Genomic DNA, 11,693 nt, shown 5'->3' on the forward strand with positions numbered 1-11,693 from the left:
CAGCGGTGGGGAGAGGGGAAGGGGACAGCATGAGGGACCTGGGGCTGAAAGGCATTTCTGGCCCTGGTCTAAGTCCTGTCCTTGGCCACTTTCCCCTTCGGCCACAAGATGTAGATCCTGCCAGCCCTCCTCCTGCCTTGTCAGGAAGATGCAGCCTGCCTCCATGCAGGTCCCTCACCTCAGGCAGTGGAAAGGAAAGGGAAAGCGCTTGCCATCCACAGACTTGGGCTTCAAGCAAGCGCTGTGCCAGCCAGCTGTGAAGCTGGGCAAGATGCTTCACCTCAGTGGTAGAAGGGGGCTCGGGGTCTTCGCCTGAGAAATGAGAAGAAGAGTCTCACCAAGGGGTGAGGGTGGGGAGGTGAAGTGACATAACTTATGTCAAGCCCCGAGGGTGGGAAACTGAACTTAGGAAGCCAAGATGCCGACAGTACTCAAGTACCTACGTACACGCCTGTAGTCACCACCCATCACCTGCTGCAGCAAAAGCTTCCTGCTATCTGCTATGCGAAGCGGCGCACTGGAGGGAGAAACAGGGAGTCCCACAAAAGGATGACAAATATCTTTGAAGGCAAGTCGGGTGAGAGGCCGCCCCACCACCCCATTCCCAGGCTGGGCCCACAGTAGGAGCCAGAAGTTGCTGAATATCAGAGCTGAACGTGGCCTTTAATACATCCACAGCGTCTACACGAGGAAGCCAAGGTCCAGAGATGGGGACAACCAAAGTCACAGGGTGCTGGCTGTAGAAAGCATCCAGGATTTCTAATCCTGAGTTAGGCCAAGGTGCACCAGAACTCACTCAAAAGGGAAAAATGGAAGATCTACAACAAATGTAAACACTGGGGAACACCCTCCCTCCCACCACCTGTGTCGGCTGTCTTTGACCGGGAGTCCCTGAGCTCCCTAGAAGACAGCATGTACATGTCGTCATCTACATGACAACAGCCACCGGCCGGTCTGCGTCTTTGTTGTGTTCCCATAGGTTCTAAGGAGTCCCCAGTCCACCGGTCTGCTAAATGTTCTGTGAGCCATTGCCCAGACCACCCAGCTCTACAAGCTGACCACTAACCTAGAACAAGGGCCTCGACACTTTTGTGCCTCAATTTCCTCATCTGAAAAAAATGCAGTCAATAAATAGTCCTGTGTCTTCTGTTTAAAGCACGTGCTGGGGCTAAAACAAGAAGGTAGAATCAGGCAGCCTCGCAAGTCCATCTGGTCCTGAGGGCTTGTGATTGACAGCTCTTTCCTGAATTCACAGACCCCCTGTGTGGGTGACAGCAGAAGAGAGGAAGGGAGAGGGTGGTGATCCTCCCCCTGGGAATTCACGGCCCAGGAGCACCTGCTCTGCAGGAAACCACATCCTGCACCATTCAGCTCTATCAGAGACGTTGCCCTGTAATATGCAGATGAATGGATCAGAGGAGTCTGAGGACTTTCAAGATGTGAACAGAAGAGATAGTTATTTGATGGCAATGGGAGGAAAAGAAACTGTCTTGCACGTACCTGAGACACTTGTGCTGATCCCGTCTAATTATGCCCTGGCTCCCAGTAATGACGGCTCCAGAGGTCTAAAATCTTAAATCTCAGACGTCATTAAATCACATTAACTCCAATCTCGCTGGAGGGCTGGGGATGATCACAGAAACAACTTAGTCACCGTATCTTAAGATTTCGGGTGAGACAATTTTTCCAAAGCTTTCTATTCTACAACCCGGGATACTGGGTCATCAAGATTGATTTTTGAGGACTCAGACCCCCAAATACTCCCACTCCATACGTGGGAAAAGACAGGTCACCTGAGGTCAATCAGCCGCTGGGTGGGCCACTGCCACATGCAGAAGACAGGACACTGGGTCTTCCTGTGGGTGTATGACAACCTGACCGATGAAAAAGTGCCCACACATGTGTATCCACACGCTACAAAGTTACATAGATACCCAGGCCAATCATTCATGATCACATTTACAGTACCACAGAATGTCAGAGCTGGATGGACCTGACTGAAAGTCTTCACTTTCCTATTTTAAACATGATGAAACTGAGGCCAGAGAGGACCAGAGACTTGCCTGAGGTTTCACGACTTGTCACAGACAGAGCCAGGTATCCTAAGCATCTGTCATTACATTGTATACACATCACAGAAAAGTTAAGCAGAAAAGTTCAAGTCAAAGACCAAGTATTGGAGGGACAGAGCAAAGGGCATAGAACAAGGAGAACCAGGGGAATCAAGGAAGGCTTCATGGAGGAGGTGAGTTGTGAACTGATTCAGATTGCACTAATATTCATAAGTAGCTTGATGGCCCTAAGTCTTGGAGTATACATTCTCTAACTTATTCCTCACAAGAAATCTGTGAAATAGTATTTTCCCTTCTCAACAAGAGGAAATTGAGATAATGAGAGGTCAAATCACTTATCCATTACTGTACATACTCTATGTGACAGATAGTCAACCCCAGGTGAATGGGATCCTGCGTTCTTTCTCCATGTATCTCAATGGCTCTTTTGTTTTTTGTTGTCTCTGTGTGTGTGTGTGTGCGCGCGCGTGTGTGTGTGCGCATGTGTGCATGCATGTGTGTGTGTGTGTGTGTGTGTGTGTGTGATGGAGTTTTGCTCTTTTTGCCCAGGCTGGAGTGCAATGGCACGATCTCGGCTCACTGCAACCTCTGCTTCCTGGGTTCAAGTGATTCTCCTGCCTCAGCCTTACTAGCTGGGATTATAGGTATGTGCCACCACGCCCATCATTTTATATTTTTAGTAGAGACGGGTTTTCACCATGTTGGCCAGGCTGGTCTCAAAGTCCTGACCTCAGGTGATCCACCCGCCTCAGCCTCCCGAAGTGCTGGGATGACAGGTGTGAGCCACCACACCCAGCCTCAGTGTCTCTTTTATCAAAAGCCAGCCTTTGATTGAGGGTGCCGACGTGACAAGTAGAAACATATTTAAATGAGGGAATGGTAAATGCAATTTTATTCTTCATCTGAGGCTTCCCTTTTCAAGAGCTCCCAAGAGCTCCCAGCATTGGGAAGGTTATTAGGTTTCTACTGCTTCTGTAACAAGTTACCACAAATTTAGTGGCTTAAACCAACAAAAGTGAATCCTATGACAGTTCCGGAGCTCAGAAGGCTAACACAAACCTCAGCAGACTGAAATCAGAGTGCCCGGCTGTGCCTCTTTCCAGTGATCCTAGTGGAGAATCTTTTTCCAGACTGTAGAGGTCGCCCTCATTTCTGGCTTGTGGATGTCTTCTGTATTCAAAATCAGCAGTGGCCAGTTCAGTCCTTCTCAAATCACATCGCCCTGACACTGACTCTTCTTCCTTTTAAGAGCCTTGTGCTTATGTTGGCCCCACCTGGATAATCAAGGATAATCTCGATATTATAAAGTCATCTGATTAGCAACTTCGATTTTATTCACTACCTTAAATCTCTCTTACCAAATAACCTAACGTGTTCACAAGTTCTAGCGATTAGGTGGCGAACATATTTGGGAAGCCATTATTCTGCCTACCACAGAAGGACTTTTGGGTCAATTTCAAGATCGTTCCACCGTCATGAATTAACTCAATGGCAGGCAGGGCATCCAGTGAGAGGAGTCAGACTCCAGGCTCTACCTCACCGGGCTCACCTCCCCTCCATGAGAACAGGATCTAGTCACTCCATTGTTCTGTACATTTCTATTTCATCTCCTTGTCCTTGGGCTTAACCAAAGTCAAAGACAAGCATATGACATGAGCAGGTCATTTCATGCATCCTATCACAGGAAACTTCCAGAAATCCCAGCTAAGAAGGTCTCTTCCCCGCGTTTCTCGCTCACCCCTTTCCTAAGTCGGCCTCTACCTCTCCTTTCAACTCACCTGTATCCTGTACTTCAACAGTCTCCTAACAGGATTCCTTCCTGGAGACCACCTGGAACGTCCTTGTCCACCCTCCTTGCCTGGGTAATTCCTACTGTCCAGTAAGACAAAGCACAGACATCCCCTCCCCCAGGAACCCTCCATGGCCTTCCACCCAAAACCAAAAAAGGGACCTTCTTCTGGAGCATAGGGGCTTACCTCTGGCCATATGCTCCATGAGACTGTGAGTCACTTTGGAAGGGAAAGGCCTTGACATCACACAGGGGCCACGAGTGACTGAAAGCAGAAATTACTAAACTCAGTGATGGAGAATTCCTTGTTTTCTAGGACACAGGAGAGTTGCTTTATCTCTTCAACAGCATTCTGAGAAAAGATGAAAAACACAAGGAGGGGGAGAATTGAATGGAAGAGACGAAAAAAGAGGAGGAACAAAGGATGAGTCTCCCCATCCTACACCTACTCACCCAGTTCCCGGCTGCCCCAAGTGACTTTGTCTCTTCAGATATACAGCGGGGTGTCCCAAGTCCTTCCACACCCAGGCCTCTCTCTCCTGCCAGGATACCAATGGGGCTCATGGTGATGTCACATTCACCTCTGAGAACCAGTCTCAAAAGCCAAAAATGCCTGTGGTCTTTCTAGCTTACCTTTAAAAATTTTTCAGGTATCAAGCATCCAAAATCTAGATAAACATTTGAAGGCATTTCAGATTTTAGTCAAATATTTTTCTTAAGAAATGACTTAAACCTACTCCTGCAAGTTAAGAGATTAAACGTAACTTCAAATTAAGGGGAAAGGAGCATCATCATAATTAAAGTCCCTTGAATTTGGTCAACTTCAGCAAGCAAACACGGAAACACCACTCTGTGGAACTGAGGGCTTCTTTCGAAATAAATCTTTTCCCGTTTTCAATTAAATGAGATTTTCCTCTACTCCCAGCTCTCCCACATCCACCCTCGTCATTCCCTCATTAATACATTCGTTCCTTCAATAATCATGTATCTTTCATCATCTTCTGCTTACTGCACCAGTGGCCTAGTACCTATCCTCTAGGAACCTGTAACCCAGGAAAAAACAAGATCTACGTATAAATACCTGGAGAGTCCTAATGTCAACAGTAAATGTCATATGAATACAAACAATAGATACCCTGGGAATCATAAAGAGGCGGACTCCTTTCTGGTTTAGAATCAGGAAAGGCTCTCAGAGGGTGGTAGGCACGAGTGAAGCTTTGAAGAAGGCTTAGGATTTCCACAGGCACAGGGAGAACGTAGCAGGTAAAAAAAATAACAGCCCAAACTAAGAGGTAGAGAAAACTGGGTGTGTTTGCTTTGAAACTTTTCCTTTCATCCCCCGGCTTTAATAGACCTGAGTCCTAAGAAAACATTTTCCAGAAGACAAAGAGACAGGCTAGCTTTGCTCCAGCCTGTTCTCCTGGTCACTGTGAAAACTGTGAGTAAGCCCACTTTCAGAAGGGTGTCACAAATCAAGGTTGAGAAGATGAAGATTGCCTTCTCCTTCCTCTCTCTCCCCCTTCACCCCACTTCACAACCCAAGAGTAACAAATGAACCCCTCAAGACCACCGTGCGGGAAAATCATGCAATTTCCCTCAAGACCACCATGCGGGAAAATCACTCTCTTCAGCAGGCCAAAGGCCTTTTGTTTGCTTGCCATCTTCCTTGCATCTGAAGGGTGACTTTCTAGGCTTGATGAAGAAGTGTCTGCAACAGGCCGTGCAAATCCTCGACCCAGAGAGGCCCAAGGCCTTCGGCATAAAGTCGTCCCATTGGTGAAGATGAGATGAGCAAGGTGGATCTTATCTCTCACCATATCCTGAACCAGTCTGAGCCGACAAGGAATCCTGGTTTGACAGACTGAGATAACATTTTATGAACATTCTTTTCCTGCTGCCTCTGATGAGAGAGATCTGAGGGGCGCCCCTCCCTGCTGAGGTCTGGTGAGGACCCACAGGCCAAAATGCAGTCTGATTAAAAGGCATCCCAAGCAGTGACTCAAACCATCGGCGATTTCAAAGGAAGCTTGTTATGGTGACTCCACACTTAGTACCACAGACCACGTGGCCAGGCAGTCCCGCAGGAGGCTGGACCAAGCACCATATAAAAGTCCCACCTTGCTGGGCTGCACCGTCCATCGCCTTTGTTGAGTCTCGTTGAAGATCAGGTAAGTGGGGCATCTGTGCCTCTCTCCCTGCTCCTCTGTCTTTAAGAGGCCACTGTTCTGTTCCTCCTCTGAACTGTACTTTCTACTGATTTTTTCAGTGGTTTGCCATTTCTTTGCCTCAGAAACTATCCTGTATATTCCATCCAGACGAGCATTTGTCTATCTAGTCTCTTGCACCTGATTTTCAAAAGGATTCATAGACTGGAAGAGAAGGAAAAACAGCCATGGTAGGCCTGGGGTTTGGAGCTATGGATGTCTAGACAGAGGCCATGCGAATGGAGACAGGGAGCTGCGGCCAGGATAGAAAAGAGAAAGAGACAAGAAGCAGCCAAGAAATTAGTTCTTACTTCCACTCCTCATTCCAGTCCATTCATTTTCCATCCGCTCCTTATTCCCCAGCTCCCATGCTGATATTTTTAATGCAGATTATTTCGAATCTTGTGCTTTTTCCAGGCTCTTCAAATCGCCCTAGGATGTCCTTCAGTGAGCAGCAGTGCAAGCAGCCATGTGTGCCCCCTCCATGCCTCCAGAAGACCCAGGAGCAGTGCCAGGCAAAGGCTGAGGACGTGTGCCTCCCCACATGCCAGGACCCCTGCCAGGACAAGTGTCCGGTGCAGGCCCAGGACGTATGTCTTCCTCAGTGCCAGGAATTAAGTCAGGGAAAATGCCCAGAGCAAGGCCAAGGTCCATGCCTACCCCCGTGCCAAGGTCAACATCCACCTCAGTGTGTAGAGCCGCACCAGGAGCTATTCCAGACAACATGTGTGGAAGCTTGCCCTCAGAAAGCCCAGGAGGAGTGCTCACCCCCTGGCAAGGGAAAGTAGCTGCTCATATGTCATCTGGGGTCAGGAAGACGGCCAGCCGACGAAACCCTGACCCCAGCCCATGCTCCGGTGACCTTCTTCTGTGGGTACCTCTGTGTGCAATGTACCTTCTTGCCTCCTGGCTTCCTTAGCATTCCAGGACTTGGTCTGCGTCTCTATTTCATCATCCTCTGTGAATCAGCATTGTTCTCAGCAGTCTGATGGAAGGTCTCAAAGGTAGGAATGGCATGGTCATCTGGGAAGACCACAGAAGCCTAGCACAGCCTCGCTGGGGCAAAGCTTCACCCTGGGTGTGTAACAGCCAAGGATGCCTTCATTTATCTTTAGAGTGTCAAGCTCTCCTATGAGCCTCAAAACAAACTGAATTCAGACGGACCTTCCACTTACCACCACCACACAGGTGTGGAGACAAAGAGGCTTGCCGTGTTTCAAAAATCAAAAACTGGGTGATTTTTGTCTCTGCACATTGAAAAGAAGGGCAGATTGTTGAACATTGAAATGCTGATTGTGCTTTTTTAAAATGAACCCAAATTATGTAAATGATTGAATCCAAACAACCAGAAGAAAGAGGTGGATGTTTGGTGCCCTTGTCAAGCTCTATGCTTCACAGCTGGTCTCATGTGGGCCCTTAGTTCTCCCTGTGTACACTCTCTAGAGATGTGATTGTGTCTGTGTGATGCAGGCTGGTCTGTTCTCCAGCTTCCTTACCTTCTTCTCTTTGGTGAAGGTAAAATGCATAATAAAGCTGATCCTAAGGCTGATATCTGACTTGACGTGTGCTCTCTTTTCTCCACCACCAACCCCCCACTGTCCTTGTGACAACCGTCTCCTCCTTTGGTGGGGGAGGGGAGTAATCTGAAACAGGATAAAATACAGACCTCACAGGTGCCTTGAGCCGCAATGCGGGAAGAGGCCCCCTGAAGGTCACCGAGACCACCCCCGACACACAACATATCCTAGGTTCACCCACTCGTGCACTTCACACAGGAGAAAATCCAGCAAGGGGCTGGGACCTGCCCACATTCCAAACCCCAAACCCCAGGTCCAGTTTCCTTCTACTACTGCATCTTTCCTCCCTGGTCCTTGCTTTCCAAAGGAAAGGGCTGCAATGGAAAGGAGGGGAGATCTGTGGAAGAGGGATCCCAAATCAATTCACGACACCTACAAACATAGCATCCGTGTTGAAGGAAAGAGCGAAGCATGCCTCTGAGATGAACGCAGACTCAAGGACCAAAACTGCCTGCCCTGCCATCTGGCCAGGTTTCAGGAGGGCCTGGGTCCCGGGTAACAGGCCTGCACCCTGCTGCCCACCCCACCCATGGAGGAAACACAGGCAGTAGCCACTGGGGTCTGTGAATGGGTCGAGAGGGCACTGGACTGACATACAATAGCCACAGGCCACTACCTCGGCAGAGCCCTGAGGTCCGACCTGAGCCCAAAGGAAGCTACGCCAAGGACCAGCTTCCTGGGGGAAATGGGGCTTCTGCTGGTCCCCCTCCCTCCTCAGTCCCCTTGAGGAGGAGGTGGAGGGCCAGGACAGCCCCTCCCTGTAGGGCACGTGGAGCTCTATGTCTCAGTTGTTTGGCTGAACTGAGAGTCACTGAGTCTGTGGGTGATATGGACCAGGTCCTGAACTCCATGCAGATTCTCTATAGGGATTCTGACAGCAGCCTCGGGGACTTCCCCTGCTGCCCATTTGCTTACAATTTGTCATAAAGCCAGTGAGGTGAAGTCAGGACACTAACCCAAGTCGCTCTGGTTCCAGAATGGAGCTCTTACTTTTGTAATGAAAGTGCTGTGCCATACAGAAGTGATTTCCAGAAACTGTCTTCTCATTCATTCATTTATCCACCTAAAACGTGCTCCCTGATCACCTACCAAGTGTCAGGTACCTTGCCAGCTGCTGGAGAGACAGTGGTGAACCAGGCAGTCAGTATCCCTGTGCAGAGTTATGAGTTGTCTCTTCTGCAGGCCACATGCACCAAGGGAGCCTTTCTGAAAAATCTCCTGGATGTCTCCAGTCCCCGAACATCCCCAGATGCCTGAATCACCGTTCTCTTGCCTCCATGCCTACTTGAAATCAGTTTTCTCATCCATTTTCCAAACTTGGATTAAACCAGCTGTTCTCCAGGGCCAGCAGCTCCCAGAGCTCCATCCTGCCGAGATGCGTCAAAGACGCCTTCAGTGAAGCTTCTGCTCACAACACTTCTCCAGTTTGGCTCAAGCCCAAGAAACATCTTTATTCTCCAGCATCCAAGGCGTGCACAGATTGGAGTCCAAGATGAGACACCCAGGCATTAAAAGGAAGCACGGGACTAATGAACAGGGAGAGTCCAGACTTATCAGAGAAAGGAGAAAACTGCTGATTACGGGGGAGGCCTCTACAGATGGGAAGGGGACAAGCCTGCAGATCGCAGACAGGTAAGCAGACGCCAAGCAGCCAGCAGGCCTTCATCAAGCTCTGTCATGGAACCTCCACATCTCCTCGTGCTCACAGAGGTCTGCCCCAGCCCGTGCCTGGGCCACTGCTGCTGCGGCCTGGGCTCTAAACACGCAGACCAGGGCCACAGCCACCGAGGCCACAGGGACAGCTAGGACACACCATTCAGACTTCCCCAGCTGCCACTTCTGTGCTGAGCCTTTCAGAAAGTGGGGAGGGGCCTTACCAACGACAGTCCCAGATGTTAGAGGTTCCAGTTAACAGTTAACTCAACATGCGGCAGCAGCGGGTCTCTGGGCTCCACACGCCGGGAGGATACAATACAAACTGACGGGAAGTCACAGGAGGAGCTGTGGATTCACTCAGTCATTCAAGATATTTAAGGAGAAACCACTATTCCAAGCCAGGCTCTGGAAAGCTGCGATGGCGCCTGCAGGCGGGCAAGCAGAGCAGAGGCCTGGACAATTCACATCAGGAAGTGTTGAAAAACATTTAGTATACAAAGAACTCCCCTATTATAACATCAGAATGGAACTGATATGGTCTGGCTGTGTGTCCCCACCCAAATCTCATCTTGAATTGTAATCCCCATGTGTTGGGGGAGGGTCCTCGTGATGTGACAGCCAGGTGAAAGGGGGTGCCTGGAAAAGCTCCAACTGGCTTCCCCAGCCCCAGCCTCAGGAAGTTCACTCCATTTGGAGCCGGGAGGAGCCTGGCCCGTCCTCTTCCTGTGTGGAACCTGGGATTCCAGCTGCGGGCCTGAGGCACTCTAGCAGGGACTGTAGACAGGCTACAGTAAGACAATAGAACCCTGTTTGACTCACCATTTCAAATTGTCTGTGAGCCTGAATTTTCATGGTGGTGGGACAAAGAACCCTGTCTTTAGCTGAACTAAGGAGAAGTCCTGCAACCGTGGGAGGGGATTGGCTCATGCGGTGGTTCCCCGTGCTGCTCTTGTGATAGTGAGTGAATTCTCACGAGATGTGATGGTTTTATAAGGGGCTCTTCCCAGCTCTCTTGGCAATTCTCCTTGCTGCCATCTTGTGAATAAGGTCCTCGCTTTCCCCTTGCCTTCTGCCACGAATGTAAGTTTCCTGAGGCCTCTCCACCCATGCTGAACTGTGAGTTAATTAAACCTCTTTCCTTTATAAAAAAAAAAAAAAAAAAGAAAACACCCGAGGGAGTGGGGCAGCTGAACCCAAATGTCTTAAGTGCTTTCATGAGGGAGGAGGAAGATTTCTGTGAAGTGCCAAACAACAGAGTTAGGACCCATGGGCAGAAATCATGAAATTGGGCTCAGTTTAAGAACTTTCTTATAATGAAATCTATTGGACGGCGACAGCAGCTGCCTTCGGAGGCGTTGTGTCCCATGAACTGGAGGTCTGCAAGCCAGTGGGTGACAACCAGCTCCTCCCAACCTGTCAAATGCTGAGACTCCTCTAACTCTAACTTGAGTGCGGAAACGGGACCCAGGGGCAGGAAGCATCCCACAAAGGGAGATTCAGAAGACCTGACCGCATGGTCAGGACACAGCAAGTTTCCTTGGCTTTCAGAACACTCCTGGGAGGCTCTTTGGGGGTCCCCAAACTTCTGGGGACCAGCAGAATGGGTGACCATGGGTTGAAACTAAAGGAAAGGAGGAAGACAGGTAAGTGATGGAAAGAGGCTCCCCCAGATTTGGGGTTTTCTTAATGTTTTCGGACGGATGAATGCCCTGAGCAGTACCCTGCAGTAATTCCTCTTTGCTTTCTAATCTGGTTCTTCCCAGCTGGGTTTAGTGTGCTCCCTCCCTTCTATGGCTCATTTCTTTACCATCCAGACACGCTTTCTCTTTTGTACCAAAGTAATCTGCCTGTTCTTCCACCCAACCCATCGCAGATTTCTTTCTTTCTGCCTGCACTTACCTCTCTCCCACCTAGGGCTCTCTTCAGTTTGTCTCAGCCAAACCAGGGGCTTCAGCCTGACCTCCAGGAAGCCCTCGGTGGTTCAGCCTAGTTCCTAAGTGCTGCAGCTTGGACTCTGCACTGCAGTGGCTCCACGGGTCTGCACCTGCGTGTGAATGACACATGTCTCCCGTCAGCATGAGAGCCCAGATGGCAGCTCCTGGGGCTTGGCTGTGTTCTTGCCTGACTTCACAGGGCCCGTCACACCAAGATCTGAGACACCCTCATGGTCAGCCACCAGCATGCCCCCAAACAAGGACAAAGGGGAGTACTGGCCTCCGGGCCACCAGGAAGGCGTCTTTTATTGATAGGGTAACCAACTCATCTTGGTTTGCCTGGAACTGTCCCAATTTTAGCACTGGAAGTTCTGAATCCTGGGAATTCCCTCAGTCCCCAACAAACTGGGGTGGTGGATTGCCCTAGCTGAGTACCTGTGTGTATAAGACATGATGCTTGG

General features: G+C 49.7%; 1 protein-coding gene and 1 long non-coding RNA gene across 2 annotated transcripts in view; one reads left to right on the forward strand and one right to left on the reverse strand.

Moving 5' to 3' along the window:
• Positions 1-11,461, reverse strand: part of LOC118149241 (uncharacterized) — a 35,543-nt gene extending 24,082 nt beyond the window's left edge. Inside the window, exons 1-3 of the long non-coding RNA XR_004736592.3 lie at positions 11,198-11,461; positions 4,049-4,213; positions 3,132-3,346 (exon numbers count right to left, since the gene is read on the reverse strand). This is a non-coding gene — a long non-coding RNA (uncharacterized LOC118149241). The remainder of the gene's footprint in view (positions 1-3,131; positions 3,347-4,048; positions 4,214-11,197) is intronic.
• Positions 5,995-7,614, forward strand: PRR9 (proline rich 9). Its single transcript, XM_008984421.5, has 2 exons — positions 5,995-6,029; positions 6,483-7,614. Exon 2 carries the CDS (start codon positions 6,503-6,505, stop codon positions 6,851-6,853), a length of 351 nt encoding a protein of 116 aa, XP_008982669.1. The 5' UTR covers positions 5,995-6,029; positions 6,483-6,502; the 3' UTR covers positions 6,854-7,614.
• Positions 11,462-11,693: the final 232 nt, after the last annotated feature.

The sequence above is a fragment of the Callithrix jacchus genome, chromosome 18 (assembly GCF_049354715.1).
Source record: "Callithrix jacchus isolate 240 chromosome 18, calJac240_pri, whole genome shotgun sequence".
Classification (NCBI taxonomy): Eukaryota; Metazoa; Chordata; class Mammalia; order Primates; family Cebidae; genus Callithrix; species Callithrix jacchus.